This window comes from Anabrus simplex, chromosome 1, assembly GCF_040414725.1.
Source record: "Anabrus simplex isolate iqAnaSimp1 chromosome 1, ASM4041472v1, whole genome shotgun sequence".
Lineage (NCBI taxonomy): Eukaryota > Metazoa > Arthropoda > Insecta > Orthoptera > Tettigoniidae > Anabrus > Anabrus simplex.
In genome coordinates this window covers 1,780,849,279-1,780,875,898 of record NC_090265.1, presented here as the reverse complement: position 1 = coordinate 1,780,875,898, position 26,620 = coordinate 1,780,849,279, and the positions used below count along the sequence as shown (strand labels likewise).

Here is a 26,620-nt window from a genome sequence, read left to right as displayed (position 1 = left end):
GTGTGAAAATGGGAAACCACCGAATACCACCTTCAGGGCTGCCGAGAGTGGGATTCGAACCCACTATCTCCCGGATGCAAGCTCACAACCGCACGGCCAACTCGCCCAGTAGTAGGGAAACTATAAAACTTGGCCTAAATTTATGTAAGTATAGGCACAATTCTTTACATTTTGGTGTTCGTGATGTAAAGTACTCAAAGCTAAAATATGCATAATTCAAACGCACGTTGTGCGATATTTACAAGGTTTGATATCATATTCAAAATTGTATAATCAAAATATTAATAATGTGGAATCACCGAACTAATAGTTTATCACCGACCGGCGTAGCGTGACGGTAAGCACTGCTTGCTTGTAACCCGGACTCGGGAGGCGCAGTGGGTTCGAATCTCTCAATCGGCTGGGCAGTTTTCCATTTTCCCTCCAGGAACATGTTAGAAGAGTACCTTCTTCAAAAGCCATGGCTGATTCCTTTTAAATCCTTTTCCAAACCCCCACTTAGGGAAAAAAATACAATTAAGAATGTGTGGACTCTACAAACAGATTTCCAATACTTTTTCGCTGTTTATCGCGAAAAATAAATAAGTAGGGGCCTAACATTTTCATACGCTTTAAAGCTTAGACCTTTATTTCTTTGTCACAGGTATAATATAATGTAATGGCGTATGGCCTCCGCAGAGGCCTGGTGCAGGTCTTTTTCTTCCTTTTTTTTTTTTTTGCTAGGGGCTTTACGTCGCACCGACACAGATAGGTCTTATGGCGAGGTCTTTTTCTAGTAGACGGCCTATTAGGCGACCTGCACGTCTATGAAGATGAGGGCCCTACCTAGGATGATTTGATGATTTCTAATGTTGAATACGCCACAGACACCCAGCCCCCAAGCCATTGGAATTAACCAATTAAGGTTAAAATCCCCGACCTGGCCGGGAATCGAACCCGGGACCCTCTGAACCGAAGGCCAGTACGCTGACCATTCAGCCAACGAGTCGAACTTTGTCGCAGGTGAAGATGTCCAACCGAAAAAGTGCTGTGTGACTTCATTTCAACTATACAGAAAATAAAGGCATTTGTCGATACTACAACGCTGAAATTAGTGTGAAAGGAGGAAATATTAGACTAGTAATATATATGAAGACACCTCAAAAATTAAATTAACTGGTTTGAGGGTTGCTCTAGACGGCAAGGCACGTACCATACCGTGCTCCTCGCTAATGGGAATAAACCATGACGTCATCTGGTTTGCGCATGCGTATAGTCTTTGCCCAATAGCGCATTATCCAGTGTGCTCGCTGCACTGTCAGTCAAAATGAACGACTATCGGTGTAACGGAGCTTCGATATAAGTCGAATGCTTTCGATCGAAAGAAAGGAACGTTTTAAATTATCCATGAATGCATAAAGATGTAGCTATTAAAACTGGGTGTTCACTTGCTCATGTGCTCCTCGAGCCCACTGCCACTGAGTATCTCCATAAAAATAATTCAACCCCTTTATAAGTATTTCCCTCCCCCCACCTAAGTGATCTTTCTGATAACAAAAATCACGTGTTTCTTTAATTTTATAGGAGATTGAAAATACCAATTTTTACGTAAGTAACATGTTAAGTTTTTCAGATATACTGTAGAAATACTCATTTTAAAAATTTGCCCACTTTTTCAATTATTTTCACCCCCTTAAGTACATTTTCCGAAAACAAAAATACGTGTTTCTACTTCCACATGCCTACTTCCACATATGTAACGTCTTCAGTATTGAGATATAAGTATCCTCTTTCCAAAAAAGAAAAATACATGTTCATTTATATTTAATTAAGATTTCAAATACCAATATTCATGATTGACATATCTTCAGTTTTTAAGATATACTGCAGCTATTAAAATCACTCCCTTTTTTCGCTTCCCCATAAGTGGATTTTCCGGAAACAAATGATGCGTGTTTCTTTACTTTTACACTGGTTTTCAGATCTGTAATATGCCACATTTTTTTTTAGATATACTCATTTTAAATATTCGCCCCATTTTTCATTCACAATAAGGTGGTTCTTTATTTTAAGGAGATTCCAAATACCAATTTTTGGTCTGCAACATTTTCAGTTTTTGAGATATACGTATCGTCATCAAAAGGATTCGACCCCCTTTTCACTTATGTTTACCCCCTTATGTGAATTTTCCGAAAACAAAAAATACGTGCTTCTTTATTTTAAAAGGAGATTCCAAATACCAATTTACAAGCCTTTAAACTGTTACGATTTTGAGATATAGATGTACTCATTTTAAATATTCACCTCATTTCCTTTTTTAACCCCCTTAAGTGGATTTACCAAAAAAATTGAAAATACCTGCCTCTTTGCTTTTAAAGGAGATTTAACATATTTACATGTCTGTAACATTTTCAGTTTTTGAGATATAATATTATCCTCATACAAGATATTCAACCCCAATTTTCATTTCTTTTCACCCCCTTAAGTGGATTTTCCGAAAACAATAAAATTCGTTTTTCTTTATTTTTAAAGGAGATTTTATGTACCAATTTTTAAGCCTTTAAAATGTTATGTTTTTGAGATATACTGTAGATGTATTCATTTAAAAAATTCAGCCCTCTTTTCACCCCTTTAGCGACGGAGTATCCTAAAATCCTTCCTTAGTTAGCACCTACACTGTAATATAAGTGTATCCCCAAAATTTCATTTCTTTATGTCCAGTAGTTTTGGCTCGGCGATGATGAGTCGGTGAATCAGTCAGTCAGGACATGTTATTTTGTATACAGACTCGCTTTCGCTCGTTGGGGGGCTCCGCCCCCAAACCCCCAATTCCTATATATTAGAAGTGGTCATTTGGAAAATTACTGTTACGAACCGGTACGTCGTTATGAAATAAGGATTGCGCCAGAAGGCGGCCCATATATTCCCGTACATATTTGGTCCTATAATATTTTCTCGTACAGTATATTAACGATTTATATCAAAGAAAGAGGTAAACCTAGTGCAAATTACGTACGATTACCGCAACATGAGAAATTATTTTCCTAACCTAATGGGCAGCTATAGTCTTGAAACTTGGTTGAAACGTTCTACAGTTTCGTCCCGGGATACTCGTATTTTGTCCTATCTGCATCGGGCACGCCGTAGATTGGTTTAGAACCCTAGATTAGGAGTACAATGCCCACATATTCGTTTCGTTTTTCCATTCTTACCCGGTGCTAGAATCATTAATTTTGCTCACAGATGACCCACGGACGTTCCAATAAGCCTGCCGAATTTCATGATTCTATCGGCCTTATAAGTGTGTAAAACAGTAAATTATTTATGGGAAATGTACAAAATTGACGTAAAATCTGAAAATGCACCTCTATCTAAGGCAGGGCCTCTCAGGGTGCATGCGCGTGGTGCATGCACTGTGCACGGTGCAAAAGACGACTTGGCTTGGTTGACCAGAGTGCAGACCCCCACTCCTCGATTTGGAGCAATAGCGCTAACTCTCTCTTTCCCCACGCCTGTCTCGCTCGCTCCGCCTGTCTCCCTCTTACCCACTTGCGCCGTAGCACTCCAAATCCGGGCTGAGTTGAGCCGAGTATAGCCGAGTAGAGCCGAGCATAGCCGAATAGCCCAGAGACGAAGCGTTGATCCGAGCCATGCCGAGCGGCACCGAGCGGCACCGATGCACAGTGCACGGAGCTCTTGCGCCTCGCTCTGCACGCGTGAGATTTTGGGCGTTTGAGAGGCCCTGATCTAAGGCATAAGGGATCAAGATAGACTAAAAGTCACGGGGCCGAAGTTGTAGATCTCTTCATGATGGGTTCCGAATGTCTTGTCCATTTGGCGATATGACTTCAGTTTAGCAACAAAAAAACCTCGAAACGATGATCTGCACCGTCATGAAAATTGCCTCCACTTTTCCATAATGTTTGTAGGTAAACATTTTAACATTGGAACTTTTGGAATTTCTCCGTCGGTTGCAGGTCAAGAGCTATAACTGTGTCAAATTTTATTTTCTGGCGCACTGCAACATATTTTTTTGCAAGTTGCTTTACGTCGCACTGACACAGATATTATGGCGACGATGGGACAGGGAACGGCTAGGAGTGGGAAGGAAGCAACCGTGGCCTTAATTAAGGTACAGCCCAAGCATTTGCCTGGTTTGAAAATGGGAAACAACGGAAAACCATCTTCAGGGCTGCTGACATTGGGGTTTGAACTCACTATCTCCCGAATACTGGATACTAGGCACTTAAGCGCCTGCAGCTATCGAGCTCGGTCTGTAACATATCGTCCACCATTTAGCTTAGGGGAAGGGTAGTAAAAATAACAAAAAATTGAACATTTGGAATTTTTCTATATGTTACAACCTAACAGGTATCACATTGACAAATTTCAAGTTCCTACCTCGTCTGGAAGTGGTCAATCCTTAATGTCCGCCAGTCAGATAAGTGTTGAAGATGCGCACGTTTAAAAGTGCAGACCTTCATGTGGAATTTACTGTAGCTGAACGGTTGGTCGTATCGGCAAACGGATTGCGGCATAAGACGGCCCATTTAGTAGCCTACATTTTTGGTTCTAAGACATGTTATCTTATTCCAACTATTTATGACGTGCATACAGGTAAAAGTTTCGATCTAGGTCAAATTTCGTATGTTTGTCACAAGTTGAGAAATTATTTTGCCAACTTACCAGACATCTATAGTCTTGACACTTGGTATGAGTATCAACCACAAAACGATCTGTAATACTTGTTCTTTGGCGTTTGTCATATCACCGTCGGCTTCACCTTAAATTGCTTTTGAAGCATAGAGAAGGCTGAAATTGGAGTAATGTTTCCACATACCCCTTCCGTTTTCCCATAGCTACATGGCGGCAGGAATAATGAAAGTCGGTTTGCGTATGACCAATGCACGCGGCAAGGGGCCTGCTGAATATCGTGATCCTACCTGTCTTATAAATGTTTCAAGCAGTGAAATAATATATGGAAAAGGAACAAAATGGACTCAAAATCGGAAAATAAAGTTCGATGTAAGGTAGAAGGAGTCAAGATACGACAAAAAGTCATACGCCAAAGTTGTAGACCTCTTCATTCCAGAGCCAGAAAGGTCTATCCACATTTTTATAGTAATTACTGTTTAGGCACAAAATACCTCGAAAGGAAGGTCTGCACCGGCTTGAAAATTGCCTCAATATTTCGATATTTTTGGGGGTTAAAAAGTTAAACATTGGAACTTTTTATAATTTCTCCATCAGTTACAGGGTAACAGGTATAACTTTGCCAAGTTTCAATTTTCTAGCACACCCTAAATTTGAGTCCGTCATTTCGTTTTATCGTTTTAGAATTTGTTCCTTGTGTTACAGCCTAATAGCTATCAAACTGCTGAGTTTCAAGTTCCTAGCACATCTGGAAGTGGGTAAACATTAATGTCAGTGAGTCAGTCAGTCAGTCATTCAGCCTTCTGGCTTTACATAAAGCGGATAGATGATACCGTGAATCTAGTCATCCCCACCACCAGGGGAATGGGACAAAAACGCTCTTGGGTCTACAGTAATTGAATCAAGGACAAAGGTGTATCTTAATTCACAATATGACAGTAAAACCTAAATCACACGTGGAAAATATAGCTCACGCAGACAAGCTCACCCTTTGAGTGTCTCCAGGCTAAGCCTACTGACGGCAGGAGGCCCTTGATATTCAGACATTCTCCGGACTCGTATTGTCTTCAATTCGCATCAGAACAACTCCTGCCCTACTAGTGTCGTGCATTGTTCGAACTTGAGGCGGGTAACCAAGACAGAACATCACGTGCCTTACTGCATATGCAACCAGTACCACGCATGAGTGGAGCGTGTAAACTAAAATGCCCGAGTTTGCCCCAATTCGTTCGACAGGACATGTTCGAAGCGAAGCTTGTTGACTCGGGAGGATGGCCTTGCTTGCATTACTGACGTTGCAAGCAATGTGGTTCTTCCAGATATAGGGAATCCCTTGTTAACATCGGGAAAAGCCCGAGAATTCAGAGGTATAAAGGGGCGAAGGAATGATAGAGTTACCCGTTAGTTTTGAGCTGAAGTTCATGCCACGTGAATCGACGGACAGCGTTATGGCTAAAATTCAAAGCAGTGAATATAAACTAATCAAGAGAGATGGGCTCAGTTCTGATGTTTGGAAGAAGTTCATCTTTGTGGTCATTGCAGATAGTCAGCAGACAGGGTATGTTTCATGTGTAATGTGCAATGCGGTGTTAACATATAAATACGCTACAACTCATCAAAAAAACACGTTTGCAAATTTAATGCTGGCTTTTCTCGCCAAGTATTGCCCGGCATTACGAAGCAAACCGTAACTAGCGCGTGTGCCAAAGATTTCCGACCGGAGAAGGCAAGAACTGATTAATATCGGTACTAATTTTGGAAAAGTAGATATTGTTTATGTGTTACTGCATCATTCCACCATCAGTAGAAACGTCGAAGCAAAGGCAGATGAAGTACGAAGCTTTGAACGACAAATGTTGATATGTGGACTGACCGATACAACCAAAGCCATTATCTGACGCTGACTACGCAGCATATAGACAGAGAGTGGAAGCTGATCAGTAATGTGCTTTTTACTACAACATTTCCAGATACAAAGAAAAAACAAGTGCAAGTATAGTTGAGGAAGTTCAAGAAAGAATGTCCGAGTTGAAAATTCCTCAGTGTGATCAGGGTTCAAACATAAAGAAAGCTTTCGAAGAACATAGATGTCTGCCTCGTGCTGCTCACTGCATAAATACAGCACTTGTGCACGTATTCGATGAAACGAGATTTCTTGTGGAAGATGCTCCAGTATCTGAAAACACAATAAACGCCGCAAAGGCGTAACTGAAAAAAGCGGTCTTGCTGCCCAGCTTCAAACAACGGTACAGAAAGAGGTAATGACGAGGTGGAATAGTCTCTATACGATGTTACAGTCTGTTTTAAGCAGTGTGATCAAATTGTTAAGCTGTTGCGAAATCATAATGCCTTCCAGAAGTTAGATGGCTTCAATTATGAGGTTGCAGAAGAGATGGTAGCTTTCCTTAAGCCATTCAAAAAAGCAAGGACGTACTCTTTTGGTTCCATAAACTGCGGCAGAACTGCTCACTCAGTGAATCAGACAGTGAGGTATTTGTTAATTATTTACTTCTTCATTTAGTGTCACTTAAGTAATATGCATATAATCATTACATTTATATTATGCTGAACCTTGAGTTTACTTTCACGAAATCCGTAAAATAAAAATCAGAGCTCACAAGCTCTTAAGTGAAAAGGTACAGGTCTCAACTGTACACAAAATAACTACATTTCTATGGCCTCCGTTTCACCAACTGAAAGTGTTAGAAGAAGACTAAAGTAAGGGCGTAATGGACGAAGTCAGACATATATGTATAACATATATGATATATCAGGTTTGTAATATAATTTGCTGTGTGTAATTACTAGTGGTTGTATTACAACCTCCATCAAACATCTCGTTAAGTTTCTTTATTTCGAATTTTATATTTCTCTCTCTGGAGATCATTCACGTCGCACTGTGCATGAATCGACCAGCCTACAAGAGCCTCCGAAGGTAAAGAACAAATTCAGTGAATAGATAAGCGACAGCTCAGCTGCTGGCAACGAAGTAGGGATGTACTGCAATATGAATGCTGGTGAAGATGATGACCTACTGCGATGGTGGAAGGAACACGAAACCAATCTGCCTACTCTGTCAATAATTGCCAGACGTACGTTTCGTATCCCAGCAACCAGTGCAAGTACCGAAAGAACTTTAGTAAAGCTGGAATGCTTTTAACGAGTCGTAGGAGTCAACTAGACCCAGACCAAGTCAATGACTTGTTATTAATTCATAACAATCATAAGAATAAATAGGCTAATTAGTTTGCAATTAAGTCCCAGTTCGAAGCTAGAGTTTGTGCACTAGCCATAGAAAACCTTGAACAAAGAGACAGTTTAAATTACTTCATCATCATCATCATCATCATCTGTTTACCCTCCAGGTTCGGTTTTTCCCTCGGACTTAGCGAGGGATCCCACCTCTACCGCCTCAAGGGCAGTGTCCTGGAGCTTCAGACTCTTGGTCGGGGGATACAACTGGGGAGTATGACCAGTACCTCGCCCAGGCGGCCTCACCTGCTATGCTGAACAGGGGCCTTGGGGAGGGATGGGAAGACTGGATGGGATAGGCAAGGAAGAGGGAAAGAAGCGGCCGTGGCCTTAAGTTAGGTACCATCCCGGCATTCGCCTGGAGGAGAAGTGGGAAACCACGGAAAACCACTTCCAGGATGGCTGAGGTGGGAATCGAACCCACCTCTACTCAGTTGACCTCCCGAGGCTGAGTGGACCCCGTTCCAGCCCTCGTACCACTTTTCAAATTTCGTGGCAGAGCCGGGAATCGAACCCGGACCTCCGGGGGTGGCAGCTAATCACGCTAACCACTACACCACAGAGGCGGCCTTTAAATTACTTTTGAGGTTTATATTTAACTTTGTGTGTTATAATGACTTAAATTGAACAGTTTATATAAAATATCTTTGGTATAGTTAGTAGTGAAATATATAGCTTATGCATTAATAACGTGTATTTAGTTTCCGTATAAAAGCAGTAAAGTATGCTAGCCATGAGGAATACACTTGGCAGCACGCGAAATTCATTATCCACTTCTCCGACAGGAGCGATATTTTCCAGTAATGCTTACCTATATATACGAGGCATCCCGAGTTCAGTATATTGTAGAATCACAGTCTAAAAATACGAGTTTAAATATTGACAGTTTGCGTGAGACAAACAGGAGAGTACGGCTAAACCAGAACGAGGGGAAGCGAGCACTTCTACCTGTGCCTGAGACAGCGCGTGAAGGAGCGAGTATGAAGGGGCAAGTTCGAACGAATATAGCTCGCCTCGCCTGTGAGAAGCGAGGCTCGGTCATAGCCATACTCGCCAAATATGAACCGAGCATAGAGCGTGTTTTGCACGACACTAGTCGCTATCAATAATAAAATGAACAGGCACGAATACACTGGTAACACTCCGTTCTCGAACAAGGTCACACAATAAGAGCAAGTGCACTCAAGAAGTGCTGTGCTATTCTACACTGGCTACAGTGATGTCTAGCTGAACGAGTTTTATGAACCACACTATCCTTACATCATTGATATGAGATTTCATTACGAAGCCATTGAGTCATCAGTCCATGAAACGGTTTGATGCAGCCTCCAATCAACCCCGTCCTGTGGTAATCTTTCCATTTCCATCTTATATCTGCTCTAATCTGCTTGTCATATTCATACCTTGGTCTACCTCTACCGTTCTTACCGCCTACATCTTCCTCAAACACCAGCTGAAAATGCCTTGGGTGTCTTAAGATGTGCCCTATGATTCTATTTCTTCTTCTCGTCGAATTTCCCCAGATCGGTCTCCTCTCACCAGTTCTACCCAGTGTCTCTTCGTTCGTGATTCAATCTGTCCATTCCATTTTCTGTAACACAACATTTCAAAAGCTTCTATTCTCTTTCTTTCTGAGCTGGTTATCGTCCATGTTTCACTTCTCGCTACACTCCAGACGAAAGTCTTCAAAAATGTCTTTCTAATTCCTATATCAGTATTCGAAGAGAGCAAATTTATTTTCTTAAGAAAGCTCTTCCATGCTTGTGCTAGTCTGCATTTTATGACCTTACTTCTCCCATCGTTGGTTATTTTACTATCTAAGTAACAATATTCATTTACTTCCTTTAAGACTTAATTTTCTAATCTAACATTTTTCTGCCTCGCTTGAATTTGTTCGACTGCACTCCATTAACTTTTGTTTTGGACTTATTTATTTTCATTTTGTACTCCAAGACTCTGCCCATACTATTCAGCAATTTCTCCATCGGCAAATTTTACAGTTTTGATTTCCCCTATTTGGATTTTAATTTATTTCCCAAGGTGCACTTTGATTTCCTTTACTGCGTGTTCTGTAGAAGTATTGTAAAGAAAGGAATAGAATTAAGTAATCTAATAGATATATACTTACCAGATATTGTAACAGGAGTTGAATCATGGCTGAGAAATGATATAATGGATGCAGAAATTTTCTCACGGAGCTGGAGGGTGTATCGTAGAGATAGAATAGGAATGGTAAGAGGGGGAGTATTGATTCTGGTGAAAGAAGAATGTGTAAGCTACGAAAAAGTTAAAGATGACAAACACAAAATTATAGGGGTAAGGCTCATCTCTAAAGATAACAGGCAACTTGATATCTTTGGAGTTTACAGACCAGAAAAGGGTAGAGCAGATGCTGATTCAGAATTATTTGATAAGATAATCAGCTATGTGGGAAACGATAAGGAAAGGAATGTGATTGTAGCGGGTGATCTCAATTTACCAAATATCAATTGGGAAGGTAATGCGAACGACAGGAAGCACGACCAACAAATGGCAAATAAGTTAATATGGGAAGGGCACCTGTTTCAGAAAGTGATGGAACCAACTAGAGAGAAGAATATTCTCGATGTCATGCTGGTAAAACCAGATGAGCTTTATAGAGAAACTGAAGTAACAGATGGTATTAGTGATCACGAAGCTGTTTTAGTGGTAATTAAAGATAAATGTGAAAGAAAGGAAGATATTAAAACCAGGACTATTAGGCAGCACCATTAGGCTGACAAAACAGGCATGAGGGAGTTTATAATAAGTAACGTTGATCGGCGAAAATCGGTAAATAAAAAGGTAAACAGACTCTGGGATGGTTTTAAAGCAATTGTTGAGGAATATAAAAATAGGTTTGTACCTTTAAAGGTGGTAAGGGATGGAAAAGATCCACTATATTACAACAGAGAAGTAAAGAGACTACGAAGGAGGTGCAGACTGGAAGGAAATAGAGTTAGAAATGGCTGTGGAAGTAAGGAGAAATTGAAGCAACTTACTAGGAAATTAAATCTAGCAAAGAAGTCAGCTAAGGATAACACGATGGCAAGCATAATTGGCGGCCATACAAAAGTGAAAATGGAAGAGTATGTACAGGTACTTTAAGGCGGAAACAGGTTCCAAGAAGGACATTCCAGGATTCATTAATGAACAAGGGGAGTGTGTATGCGAGGATCTTCAAAAGGCAGAAGTATTCAGTCAGCAGTATGTAAAGATTGTTGGTTACAAGGATAATGTCCAGATAGAGGAGGTGACTAATACTACAGAAGTATTAAAATTTATCTATGACAGCAATGACATGTACAGTACGATACAAAAGTTGAAAACTAGAAAAGCAGCTGGAATGATTAGGTTTCGAGGATATACTAAAGACAATGGGTTGGGATATAGTACTATATCTGAAGTACTTGTTTGATTATTGTTTGCATGAAGGAACTTTACCAAAAGAATTGAGAGTTGCTATAGTATGCCATGTACATAAAGGAAATGGTGATAAACATAACGCTGAAAATTACAGGCCAGTCAGTTTGACAAGCGTTGCATGTAAGCTTTGGGAAGGCATTCTTTCTGACTACATGAGACATGTTTGCGAAATTAATAACTGGTTTGATAGAAGGCAGTTTGGGTTTAGGAAATGTTATTCCACTGAAGCCCAACTTGTAGGATTCCAGCAAGATATAGCAGATATCCTGGATTCAGGAGGTCAATTGGACAGTATCGCGACAGACCTGTCTAAGGCGTTTGATATGGTAGATCATGGGAGACTTGTGGCGAAAATGAGTGCAGTCGGACTTGTCAAAGAGTGACTGAATCGGTGGCTCAGTTTCTAGAAAATAGAACTTAGAGAATTAGAGTAGGTGAAGCATCATCTGTCCCTGTAAAAATTAAGAGGGGAATTCCTCAAGGCAGTATTATTGGACCTTTATGTTTCTTACAATTATCGATGATATCTGTAAAGAAGTGGAATCAGAGATAAGGCTGTTTGCAGATGTTGTTATTCTGTACAGAGTACTAAATAAGTTACAAGATTGTGAGCAACTGCAACGTGACCTCGAAAATGTTGTGAGATGGACAGTAGGCAATGGTATGATGATAAACGGGGATAAAAGTCAGGTTGTGAGTTTCACAAGTAGGAAAAGTCCTCTCAGTTTTAATTACTGCATTGATGGGATGAATGATCCCTTTGGGGATCATTGTAAATACCTAGGTTTTAATATAAGCAATGATCTTCATTGCTGTAATCACAGAAATATGATTGTAAATAAGGGGTTCAGATCTCTGCACATGTTTATGAGGGTATTTAGAGGTTGTAGTAAGGATGTATAGGTGAGAGCATATTTTTTGTCTCTGCTGAGACCCCAACTAGAGTATGGTTCCAGTGTATGGGACCCTCACCGGGATTACTTGATTCAGGAACTGGAAAAAATCCAAAGAAAAGCAGCTCGATTTGTACTGGGCGATTTCCGACAAAAGAGTAGCGTTACAAAATTGTTGCAAAGTTTGGACTGGGAAGACTTGGCAGAAAGGAGACGAGCTGCTCGACTAAGTGGTATGTTCCGAGCTGTCAGTGGAGATATGGCGTAGGAGGACATCAGTAGATGAATAAGTTTGTGTGGTGTCTTTAAAAGTAGGAAAGACCACAATATGAAGATAAAGTTGGAATTCAAGAGGACAAATTTGGGCAAATATTCGTTTATAGGAAGGGAAGTTACGGATTGGAATAACTTACCAAGGGAGATGTTCAATACATTTCCAATTTTTTTGCAATCATTTAAGAAAAAGCTAGGAAAACAACAGATATGGAATCTGCCACCTTGGCGACTGCCCTAAATGCAGATCAGTAGTGATTGATTGATTGATTGATTGATTGATTGATTGATTGATTGATTGATTGATTGATTGATTGATTGATTGATTGATTGATTGATTGATTGATTGATTGATTGATTGATTGATTGATTGATTGATTGATTGATTGATTGATTGATTAACAGGGTCTCTCAAACGCCCAAAATCTCGCACGTGCAAACTGCGACGCAAAGTTCCTGTGCACAGTGCATTGGTCCCGCTCGGCTCGGCTCGGACCAACGCTTCGTCTCTGGGCTACTCGGCTAAGCTCGGCTCAACTCACCTCAGATTTGGAGCGCTACGGAGCAAGTGAGGAAGAGGGAGACAGGCAGAACGAGCGAGACAGGCGTGAAGAAGGAGAGAGACAGCGCTATTGCTCCAAATCGAGGAGTGGGGGGTCTACACTCTGGCCAACCATGCGAAGTCGTCTTTTGCACCGTGCACAGTGCATGCACCAGGCGCATGCACCCTGACAGGCCCTGCCCTAGACACTCAACGACCGGGCGAGTTGGCCGTGCTGTTAGGAGCACGCGGCTGTGAGCTTGTATCCGGGAGATAGTGCGTTAGAGTCCCACTGTCGGCAGCTCTGAAGATGGTTTTCGGTGGTTTCTCATTTTCACACCACGCAAATGCTGGGGCTGTACCTTAATTAAGGCCACGGCCACTTCCTTCAAACTCATAGGCCTTTCCTATCCCATCGTCGCCATAAGACATATCTGCGTCGGTGCGACGTAAAGCCACTAGCAAAAAAGAAAGAAAAGAAACTCAACGGGGAAGTCAAAAACGTATTTTCTCATATGAAGGCTGGGTTAGAGAATTTTCATTGTAATTGTAGGCCCGCTTATCTAACATCAGTCACAATCAGGTTGCAGAGTTTTCATTGTAATGACAGACACTCACTCTCCACCTGCCTTTATACATCCTCAGAAAGACTGTCTTAGTGGTTTTCCCAACTGCAATAAACATAGATCATTACAATGACGTCAGTAGGAATGGCGCGATTTAAAGCAATGTTTCCATATGAAATACTCGATCAAATGAAAAACCACATATTTTCTCACTTTTAACGAACAGTACTACGCTGCCGATCTAACAGTCCAAAGTTCCAGAACTGGAATGACCAAGCCGCAGACAGCCACGATTCGTGAACACTCTCCGTCATTCTTTCAGCGGGGAGGGGTCAAATAGTGGAGATTACCAGTGTAAAAACTATGCCATTTTACTAACCTGTTTCCTAGGAGTACACGATGAGTTGGAAAATCTCAATTTAATACACTGGCGGCGGAAAAATCTATCTCACTTGGAGGCAAATTTTTCCTCCAATTCTTCCTTCACTGCTAATTTGAAATAAAATCAATGTAGAATTTAATAAAAGTGAAGATGAAGAAGTTTTTCTCAAGATAATTTCAGGGTTAAATTTTGAGTTATTTAGTGAATTGTGGTGCTATAATTTGGAATAAGCCTAAATTGTAATTCTAGACCTCGTCATACTACTGCTACCAGTAGGTGAGCCTCTGCCTTAAGTGTGCACACTGCTCATTCAAAACAGAGTAGGGATAGAATAGCTGGAATACTATGATGAACCAGTGTGTTACGTACCAGCAGTATCATAAAATGTATGAACCAGAGGAATGGCATGCTAAAGAAGAAAGTTTTGTAACTCCCCGGCTATTTCCCGCCAGTATTCAGTCAGGGTGTTATACTCAGTACGCAGCAGTAATCCCATCTATCGGAGTTGAGTGGGTGCATAAGAGACAAAGAACATCACAACAAACAATGGTCAATGTAATGTTATTGCTGATCAATGCTATGCGCTTTCGATATTGTAGGCCTTCATAATCTTTTTCCTCCCGACTCTGAAATACCACTCTTATCATAGTCGGTACGGTAAAACTGAATAAATGATCGGAAATTGTATTCTCTATAACTTTTGTTATGTAGTACTTTGCTATAGGACCAATAACATAGGTATTTAAAAATTAAATTTTAGGCCCCTTCTCCCAAACTGCAATTTCATCCAGAGTGAATAAAACTGTTTATAGCTTAGACTGCAGTTTCTTAATCCCCGACTCTATATACCGATTTTCATTAACCCATTTTTCTCGTGGCTCGGCACTGATATGGACTTAGCAACAAAAATACAAATTCATGAATATATATGTTATCATGGCCAGTACGGTAAAAATGTATGACATAAATGATGGGGGATTCAATTATATATAACTTTAGTTATGTAGTATTTATCGATAGGACCACTAATAATATAAATAGTTAATAATTAAATTTAATTATTTTATATTGAACCCTTTAAGGTCCATGGAATCCAACCCATACTCTCATTTCAAAACATTACAGAAATATTCCTCAGGTTTCAACATAACTTCACGGCACGTCATTGCAGGCTTCCAACAACCTGGTTCACAAATCCTATATCAACTCACAATTCGCAATACTTGACCACTTGCTTAAACACAGCAAAATCTCGACGACATTAAATGGAATATATACTCTCAGGACCCACAACGCTACAAACACTCTAACAATGAATCATCTCCGCATAACGTAACCTAGTATATCCACGCCGGACTTCGCAACATGACTGACAAAATTTTACTGTTGTTATTATCGTCAGTTATACACAGTTTAAATCGGACTTTAAAATAGCAATCCCCTGTACCAGATATTTGTCGATCTCGCCTCGTAACTTTCCTTAATAAAATTTTACATTGCTCCACACGATATCGTGCCTTCCTTCGACTGAAAGTGAGTAACCACGGATTTCATACACAAATTTCGTCATTACATCGAACAAAAAAATTTACGATAGATTAAATATCTTAACTTGACACCACGAAATACAGAAAAATAAACGCACGAAAATGAGAATCTACTTTAGACATTATATCGTTTCATAACCATAAGTTAGCTATTTTATAACACCTCACATGGTATTCCGCAGCTCTCCTAACTTTATCCAAGAACCAAAACAAATGACCTTTCGTCATATTTCTAACATTTCACTAAAAGAAATGGGTGACCAAACTGCGTCACAAATACACATACAAATAAAACGGTGACGTCGTGAAACAAATAAATCATGGTATAAAGGTGATCATTCACTTACCTTGGGACGTACGTCTCCTCACATCGGGCCAAATTCAGCAGTAACTCTCCGACATTTTATTTAGCCATTCCAACACGTATGGATTTACAAATGATTTTATTCATATTAGTTCACCTGAAAATAATGACACATAAAAAATACCCTTCACACGATATTTCCGCGGATCGAACACGTCTGTTGTAATACCGACCGCACATGCAATACTTTGTCACACGATAATATTTACAAATACTTTACTTACAAGATTGCAGCATCATCATGACCGTCTATTTACTTATTAAATTTACAGAATGACGCGCTACTTAGAAAAACTATCTCCACTTGGAGATGATACTCCAGCCAACTTCGCCAAAATCTATGTTCCTCTGTTGGACTCAGTCTAATAATCGCTGATAAAATTATACAAATGTGCGAGGTTCCGCCTTGAACTCTATTGACAAAATGCGGGTACTTGGCGCACCCAGTTTTTATAGCCTTTACCCCCTCTCTCAGACATTTTCCTCTTGCCGCCAAGAATTTTACACATATTTCTCTACCTCATAGAAATATATTGCAGGCAGGTTTCCCGGTAACCCAACACTGGCTAATTTAATGGTGATATGGTTTCTGAGCATTTAATATTTTCTCTTAACAAATTTACTGGTTAAATGACCTCATATGATAGACACTATACTTTGTTGACGTGACATAGGTTGAACGAACAAGCGCGTCTTCTACCAATTTTCCTTTGGAAACTGTTTAGCGATCTAAAGTCTGTATTACTAAGGACCAAATTGTTCCACATACAATTGTTTGTTTGTCCAACCCTTGTTCCGTTTTCCTACGGGGTCGGGTATGAGGTGAGATGAATCTGTCGTGGCGGGTTTTTATGACCGGATGCCCTTCCTGACTTCAACCTCACCAGTGAAGTTAATGAGATGAATTGAATGACGTGATATATGATAGTAGGGAGAGGGTGAAACCCGGTGCCGGCACATAGCCTAATCCTGTCGAATAGCACCAAGGGGTCTGCTCAAGGCTTAACGTCTCCATCCGACGGACGAATCATCATCAACAGTGTCATATGCCCTCACTCCATATGAACACTGCAGACAGGTTTGGAATTTAATCCAGGCTTTTGTCTCGGAGTCTAGTGATTAGAAATTGTATGCCACCACCTCCCCTACCCTGCCGGCCAACATTCTGATGGTGGTTCCACATACAATTATAGGACATTTATATGTTAGTTTCGCTGCCAATTCCTTTTGAAAACTATTTTATTAAACCAACAATTTCGTTGTATCTATGCTCCATTTACTCGTGCGAGTGACGTCATTTTTCTTAGCGTGAGAATAGGAACTACTACCCGCTCTGGCTACGTACTGTTTCAGTGAGATAAAATGTAGCTAGAGCTCCTCATTGCGATTGGTATAGGGCCTCATGTGGTAACTTTAGGACTCTGATTTCTTATGACACAATATATATATACATTTATATTTGTTATATTATTAGTGTAAAATGGATCTCCATCGGCTGTATCTAATAAATAAATAAATAAATAAATAAATGAATAAATAAAGACATAAATTAGAGAAAAGAGGGCGAAGAAATAGGAAAGTGATTATGGCTTGCTGCCTTGCTATTTCTGAATTTGAATCAGAGACTTTGTCCATGCACTTTTAAATTTCTTGGACACTGATATCCCTCCGACGTCTTGCGGCAGATTGTCCTATTCACGACTGTGAAGGAATTGCCATAAACTGAGGACTTGTGATAAGGTATGGTAAGAATATGCATGTTCTGTGCTCTTATGGGTTTTTTCTTGGTATAAAGAGAGGTTATTGAAACGTTAATTTAGGTATGAAAGAGAATTGTGAGTTATAGTTTGTTGCTGCCGCGTTTGGTGTAGGACGCGATGTGACATATTCTGTGTATTTAAGGTTGCAGATAAACCTCACACATGTATTTTGCGAGCGTTGTTACTTCCATAAATTATATCGCAGTAATACAGAATTGGCAAGGCTAGCAATTCAATTTTATTACATTTTTTAGTTTCAAAAGAAATGTAAATATCAACTTGCTGAGGGTGTACAGCGATGCAACTACTCACCTGAAAGTTGATACAGGAGGCGCGGACCAGAACAGGTGTTCATCTGGTGTGATTACAAGATAGTTTACAGATGTTTTTCAGTGGTTTCTATTTTCACACCAGCCAAATTCTGCGGCTGTACCTTAAGGCTACGGCCACTGCCTTCCCAGGCCTAGCTCTGTCCAATCCCATCGTCACCATAAGACCTGTCTGTGTCAGTGAGACACAAAACAAATAGAAATAAAAATAAATATTTCGTTTCCACTCCCTTTGTACTCTTTGTCTTTCTTTCGGCGACACCTTCATTCTTGAAAGACTCGAGCTGCATCTATTTTTTTTACTCTGATTAATGTTAATGGAGGGTGATTGGCCAGCTTTATTTTCCCTTTAAACAATAATCACCACCACATCTGCGATACTTCATATACAGTGGAAGTGAATGAGAATGATTTTAGAACACAAATAACGGTCATATAATGTATGATGTTTATTTATATAAAATTTGCATTTTAAAATGTACAGCATGATACCGTAGGCCTACCTCGAAATACATACATGTGTAAGAAGTTACAAGTACGAAAGAAGAATAAATACATGCTTACGAACTAGTATGACGCAAACACTTTACAGTACACATGATGGTCTAAATGGACCTGGAAGAGTAGTAGAGTACTGTATGTCAGAGAGAAAATGAAGCTATTGGGAGATTTAAGCTGGTTGGTTATACGACGCTTATTTCTTGCTGGTCCACTGGAGGTCTGAAACCTTGAATAGAGGACAGTATCAGATTTTGGGCGAATAATGAAAGCTAAAACAGGCCTGGTATCAAATTAGTGTATTTGTTGCGAACTCATTTTAATTGACAGACGGGCTCGAATCCACTATCTTCCGAATGCAAGTTCACAGCAGCACGGCCCTAACAATGTGGTCAACTCGCTAGGTGAAAGAGAATTTCATCAACTGGATAAGAGTATGGAAATAGGAAAGGAACTCTTAGTAGGTTAGAAGGAACGTGCAGGTAATATTTTGTTGATTTCGGAAATGTAAACAAAATTCGTTTTACATTCATTACTCAACTTACTGTTTCTGCTGATGAATATTCACAGAAATACTCAACTACCATACATTCTACAGTAAGTTGAATCATTTTTCATTATTTTGTCCGTATCAGTGTATCAATGCTTTGCCTATAGGCCTACCAGATGGTTTACCAAACGCACCTCAGTATTATTCCTTTGCAGAAATATCGAAGGTAACACATCTATAACTTCATATAGTTTTGTATTCGTAAGAAATGTTCAGGCTAATCGTAACTTATTTATATAGCATAACACTCGTGTGTGCAATTAGAGAAGTTCTGTATTTATCGGAAGAAATAGAATTATAACTTCACATTCATATTTTCACCCTCTCCCTTGGGAGTAACATCTCAGAATATTCTCAATTCTATTGTCTTGAACTCCTCCGGAGTAGAAGGGGCCATAGATATACTTCTCTGCCAAATCTCTGCACATTTCCGGTCCATTTACTGCAACCTACGATAACAAAAATAAGATTAGTGCGTTGTGTTCACAATGAAAATACATTATAAGAATCAGTTATTCAGGGATGAGAATATACCATTAAAATAATCACGTACTACTTAACATACTAGCTCAATCGATGGCAGCAAAAACTAGAAAAAAGAACGTGGAATTGCATTGCATTTAAGTGAATTTACCTTGCTCACACCGCGGCTTGTTCTGAAACTAAATTGTAAGTTGGTTTATAGGAATGTAAACAGTTGTGTTCAAACATATGTTCAGAGTGTGAGATAAAACGTGAGAGAGTGTACAGCAAGTGTACTGGTACCATATGGTACAACTGCTGTTGTCCAGAAGGACAAAGGTTTCCGTTTTCCGTTTTGCTTTACGTCACTCGTGTGCCGAGTATTTGTAATCACATACATACTCACTTTACGCTCGCGTCTGTGTCTATGACATATATAGAGTGTTTGTAAACATTGAATTGCATATATACATATGCACCTGAATGTGCTTTTTGCGATTAACTCTATTCGTCTAGGTGTCTTGTGTTTGTCACGACAGGTCGCTTGCACCTGCGACTGGAGTATAACAAAACCAAGTCATTATACTGTGCTAAATGTTCCTACCAATTGTATTACCTTACATAAAAGTATCATGTTTGTGAATGTCTTTGATATCAATTGTCTTTTCCTGATTTTGAGTCATTTCTGAAGCTGGCTTCACAATAACCACCACTGACCTGCATGTAGGACAGTCGTCCAAGTGGCAGATATTTTATCTGTAATTTTCCTAGTCTTTTGTTCAATGACTGCAAAGAATTTGGAACTGTATTGAACTCCCTTTCTATAAACGAATATTTGCCACAATTTGTTCTCTTGAATTCCAACTTTATCTTCATATTATGATCTTTCCTACTTTTAAAACCATCACTCAAAGTTATTCGTCTACTAATGTCATTCCACGCCATCTCTCCACTGAGAGCTCGGAACCTACCACTTAGTCGAGCAGGTCGTCTCCTTTCTCCCAAGCCTTCCCAGCCCAAACTATGCAACATTTTGGTAACGCTACTATTTTGTCCCCAACCACCGTAGCCGTGTTGAAACATCGGATCCCGTGAGATCTCCGAAGTTAAGCAACATTGGGCGTGGTCAAGATTTGGAAGGGTTGCCATGCGCTGTTGGTGGTGGGGGGGAGGGAATGGATGAGCGGAAAGGATCTGGCCACTCTACCGTACCGGAGGTTCGGACTTGTCTTCGGGCAGAATATACCCTTACCCTTACTATTTTGTCGGAAATCACCCAGAACAAATCGAGCGCCTTTCTTTGGATTTTTCCCAGCTCTTGAATCAAGTAATCCTGGTGAGCTTCCCGTACATTGGAGTCCTTCTATGGACTGTTTTCACCTATTATCACAATAACTAATGTCTGGCGATGCTCACCGTATGTCGTGAGTATGCTGTGACAGCCCTTTAATACTCAGGAGTCTCGCCAGAACACGCTGCTTTTCTCATTGGAATAACACTAACACTAACACCGGAGCCATTGTGAGACGTCACCTGACCATGCGCTCAATGCTAGTGCATTATTAACACAAGTCACCGCGTCATTCGATCTAGAGGCAGATCAGATTATTTTTATTTTATTCACGCTTATATGTTGTAAATGATTATCTGATTTAATCTAACATGTTTGCAGAAAATTAAATATAATCCTTGTAACTTGCATCATCTCTGCACTGTTGGTACTTCCGAAGATGTCCAAAAAACAGCTGACATATTAATCTTGAATTCATTATTTAGCAGCTATGCAAGACCATGTGTGTTTTGCAGCACTGGAAGACCAATATGTATTTTCTATAGTCTAGTGTGTTAGTCTAGCACGAATAAATTACAGTGTACACTTCAGAACACCTCTACAGATTATCAAAGCATCCTGAGTTTCCTATTTGACTCACCTTTCCATATTTCCTGTAGTAGCCTCGCACTGTCTCAGCAGCACAGAACTGATCCTGGGCGCATCGTTCAAAGGCTGGAAGTAAAAAACTCCATCATTAGTTTCTTACACACAACGCTTATGGTGTACCGGTACTAGTACTAATAACTCGATAGAATTTGTTATAATTAAAGCCTTGAATTATTAAACAGTAGTAGGTTGGAATAAAAAACTCATCTAGCCTGCTCTACAGTTATGTTTGAAGAGTTTCATAAATGGTAGGGATTCTACCAGGCTGTATCTCCAAAGGTTTGCAATTCTGATTGCCGAACCGTCGTGATGATTAGAAGACACTTACTAAACACTTAAACAAACTCACATGCTTATCTATCACCGCATAAAAACCCAAGCTCAACAGTATACAACAACTGGGAATTATATAAAATAGTTCCTCAATACAACGGAATAATTACACCTCAAATCGTGATCATAATATCTTACAGCTTGGTATGGTAAATCAATAATAATAATAATAATAATAATAATAATAATAATAATAATAATAATAATAATAATAATCTATATATTTAAAACACTAGGCTTACGTTTGTGACTGAGAGTTTGCGAGAACTGCTGAACTGATTGACGTCGTAAAGCATTTTGACAAAAGCTCTTGGCCTGTACATTTACAGATTGTCTTTAAAAGCATAAAACATTCTTGCCGTATATTTTTAAATTATTAAAGAAAAATCTAGCATTCTGATTGCCCAAAGACCTCTCCAGTACTTCAAGGCCGCCTGAACCGTGAGAGCGCTGAGCAGGTGGTACGATAGGGGAGGTGGAAGGAGGTAGGCACGCATGCGCAATTAGACGTCTTCCTGGTCAGCTGTACTTCGTAGACAGGAATAGCGGCTGTTTCGCTGCCCAGCGGTTGGACAGTGCACATGCTCATTATTTTATAATTGTTCACCGACAGCTCGGTAAAGATATGGTGGAAAATCCTGCCACTATTTGTTCGGGTAATCCACCCAGTGAGAGGTTTACATGTCACTGAAACTTCGTAAGCAGTAAGGGGAATACGTTATTCAATTTTACAAGGGAATCAGACTATTTTAGCCGGAAAAAATATAATTTTGCTCCTAAAATGACTGCAGCCGTGGAGGTATAGCGATATATGGCAAACAAAAAACCTTCCACGCACATCAAACTCTTGTGACTACCAGAGTTGCAATTAAATTTGATATTCAGTGTGGACGGTTCTAGCTCCAAAATATTTGTGTGTGTGTAGGGTACGTCAGTCCCATGCGAGGAGTACGTTCTAAGGCAGGCTACGACTGAATGGCGAGTTAATTGGGAAAATCTTATTTTTGAACACAAATTATTATATTTAACGTCACTGCCTACTGCATTCCTCTTGTATTTTATTTTGATTCGTATATTCCGCTGATGACGTGAAACGTTGTACATCATCAGGAACAGAATAAAAAGAAACTTCGAACATTGTATTGGTAATGGCCAGTTTGGATTTCGGTCCGAGAGGAATATCACTAAGGTAACTCTGGAATTACTTCCAGTTCTAGATAGTAAACATGGGAAGGACAGGAAAGATAGACGCCCCATACTAAATTTATATAGAATGCAGAACACTGATTTTGAAATCAATGGAATCAGGCAAAATGAGAAAAGAAAAGTTATCAGACAAGGCTGTCCTCTATTTCCTTTTAATATGTTTATCGAAGAAGCCACCACAGTCATGAAAGGAAAAACAACTGGAATTAAAATTAATGGTAAACAAGTACATTCCATAAAGATTCGCTGATGATTTTTCCATACTGGCAGAACAGAGAAAACTCAACATACTGGCAGAAACTTTAGACAAATGGAACCTGAAAATTAATGAAAAGAAAACTAAAACCATGATAGTACCCCATGTAAATTCAGCCAGTCACTAAAACAGACATCCAGTCGCTTAGACATCAGAATTGATCCTGATGAAACTAAACAAGTGGAACAATTTTGCTGCCTTGAAGCCTTACTCACAAGTGACAACTAAAGTCTGCCATGAGCTTGGAAAAGAATAACAATGGCAAAGAAAGCCTTCCAGCCTCCTAGTCAACAAATATACAAATATTCAAACTCGGCGGGTCTTTGCGTGCTTCTGAATGATTGGGAAAGCTGGACATTAGGAGAAGAGGACAAGGAAAGGTCCAAGGCAGTCGGCATTAGGGTCTGCAGGAAATTACAGAAGGAAGACGGATTCTGGCTACTGAAATTGTTAAAAGGGAAAAATCAACTTTATTGGGCACATTCTGCAGGATGAGGAGTTCTTCTGCAACATCACCTAAGAAAGATTTTTCTGGGAAAATGGGAAAAAAAGGACGAACTAGAGTAATTTGCTTCAAGACCATGCTTCTGAGAATGGACTGCAAGACTTGCGCTGAGTCGAAAGACGTCTGAGGCTGCGACGAGAATATGATTATGATTATGATGATGATGACGATGATGATTTGTATCGTTACAGTTATTACATTACGTTCACAATGTAAGGGCACCTAGCATTAAGTTATTATCGTTCGATGTATTTAAGGTGTGATCCCTCAGCCTTTTGTGGACAAACCATACGTGCGCATACATGACCACTATACTACGCGTACGGCAATACGGATTCGTACAAGTGAATTATTTTTATTACATTCCAATTCCACACCAAAATAGACTAGGCATATAATGTATTCCCTTCACGATGGCAGAGCTGACAGAAATGGGGCAAAGGTTGACAGGCGTAGTGTGATACATATAAAATTACCTTACTGTTATGAATCAACATTGTATTGTTGCACGACAACACTAGGCCACACTCTGTCAACCACACTTATGAATTCCTACGGTATTGCTGTAACGGTTCAAATTCCGTTACAAAGTGATATCTGTATTTTTGTTATTATTATTATTATTATTATTATTATTATTATTATTTCATCTGTGATAACATTATTATTGTTGTATCATTATCATTATTATTATTATTATTATTATTATTATTATTATTATTATTATTATTATTAATATTATTATTATTATTATTATTATGTCCGTATTATTATTTTATCTGTGAGATTACTATTATTATATTATCATTCTTATTGAATTCGATTCTGCAATGCTTGTCGCTTGCATGATTGTAGTTAACTGTATGCATATATATGTGTGTGTAGATTAACATTAAAGACATGTACAGTGAGAATTGTTATATATCAGATGTTTTATGTGACATGTTGCATTGTGCAATACTGCTGGCATTTCTGTCAAGTCATCGCCACGTCATGGCTACGTCATCGTGAGCATTTAGCGATGAGCTCAGATACTCAGGCCGCCCCGGAGGATTTCACCATTGTATGTAATACCTGTCGCGAGGTGGGAGTCGATAATAACTACATGGAGATTACGTAGGTGCGTCAACCTAACGCCTATATAAAGTGGATGCATCTTGTAGCGTCAGTCATTATTCTACTGGAAGGAGAGGAACAGTTGGCCATTAAGTGAACGAAGATGGAGTGGCCTCAGTCAGTCAACGGGAGTCAATAGTTAAACGGAAGGTGAAGAGAGAAGAAGTGGATGGTGAACTGATGGAGTCACAGAAGGATACCACTTGCAGTGAAGTAATACCATCCAGACTTACAAAGAAGTAATATGATATGGAGAAGAAGCAGTCACAGGGATACATCACCAAATTAGACGTGACACATCTACAGTAAACACCAGATCTAAGGAATACGTCGTAATTACACTCAAAGTGTTGAAGGTACAGTCAAGTGAAACAGTGAGGGATACATTTCGTATAAATTGTTAAATGTCCGGTCAAGAAGAATTTCTAGTTTCTTTCAGTTGCAATGTGATAATTTCATATTCTCATCTGTTTTAATCGCAGCAGTTCTCACTATTTCATATATATTATTTAAAGAATATATTTTCTTCCATCAAATGAATTCGTAGTGTTATTTCAATGACAGTAAAATATCTTAACCTCAAAATTAATGGGGTAACCGAACGCCAGTCTCCTTATATGGTATGTTGTCAAAAGTAAGGTTATTACCCCACACCTAGAGATAGCCAAGATTCTCATTCTATTATTGCTGCACTGAGCAGTAGCTGGCGCCCTTCAAATAACGTATGTGTAAGTAAGCAGGTAAGTAGTAAGTGTGAGCACAAGGTTCGACGATTGTGTATTTTATTTAAAGAATATTAATTTTCTCAATTTCCATTTTGAATGCAGATATTGCATATTTTCAAGTGAAATGCAGTTTTATATGTTTCAAAAGATAGTCAGCGAGTCACGGACAATCTCTCATTACTACTGGAAGGTACTGGATTATCCCGTCCATACATGACAGACTGATATCCATCCTTTTCTGACTTCAGTAGAGGTATCTAGGTGAAGAAGTAGAAATTAATAGTGATATTCAGCGAGTCGTGGTGTCTCTATGACAGACATTTCACCCTGATTTCTCCCTTGCCCAGATATATGCCCTGTTATTTCGTAAAAGCAATTATTTACACAAATACGACAACAAGAACATACTTTATTTTACACGTGTGTGGAAGTGCAGCGTGTCCTGTAACCTTACTTATTGAACCACCTTCGTACATTAGTTATATCATGCTATGCATTACATCTAACACTAGAGTGCATATCATAGAAATTTTCCCTATTCATTAGAAGATGATAAAATGACGTACCTCCTTCATTGGCAGGGTCATCTCTGGTTATCACCTTTCTTCCACCCTCAACCCAATACATCGAAGGTATAGCAAAGGGTCCACACAAGCCCCTTTCACAACCTCTGTTGATATTACAACCAGTTCTGTCCAGACACAAACACTCCAGGCAGGCATCGTCCACATCTTCAATGGGCTGCATCACTGGGTTAAAAAGAAACTCGATCTTACAAAAATTCCAAGTGATCCAAAAGACAAATTACATGGTATAATAACTTAATAATAATAATAATAATAATAATAATAATAATAATAATAATAATAGATTGTGTTGAACGTCCTTTCAGTTGATGAATATTTTAAGAAACGCTGAAATGATAAAATTTTGCGCAGGAATGGGGTTCTTTTTCAATATCTCAATAAATTTAGTGACACAGACCTCTTGAATATTGGACTTGGTAGGTTGTTGGAATCAAACAACGGAATTTGAGGGGATTTAAAC

General features: G+C 39.4%; 2 protein-coding genes across 2 annotated transcripts in view; both read right to left on the bottom strand.

The window, feature by feature from the left end:
- The window catches only part of LOC136883237 (lysozyme), a gene marked incomplete at its 5' end in the record, with an annotated part of 464,330 nt that overhangs the window by 84,765 nt on the left and 352,945 nt on the right, over positions 1-26,620 (bottom strand). The gene's annotated exons all lie outside the window — the stretch shown is intronic.
- Positions 18,409-26,620, bottom strand: part of LOC136883229 (uncharacterized) — an 85,859-nt gene continuing 77,647 nt past the window's right edge. Inside the window, exons 5-7 of the mRNA XM_067155433.2 lie at positions 26,140-26,322; positions 21,425-21,498; positions 18,409-19,480 (exon numbers count right to left, since the gene is read on the bottom strand). Of these exons, the coding sequence (XP_067011534.2) occupies positions 19,349-19,480; positions 21,425-21,498; positions 26,140-26,322 (389 nt within the window). The 3' untranslated portion in view covers positions 18,409-19,348. The remainder of the gene's footprint in view (positions 19,481-21,424; positions 21,499-26,139; positions 26,323-26,620) is intronic.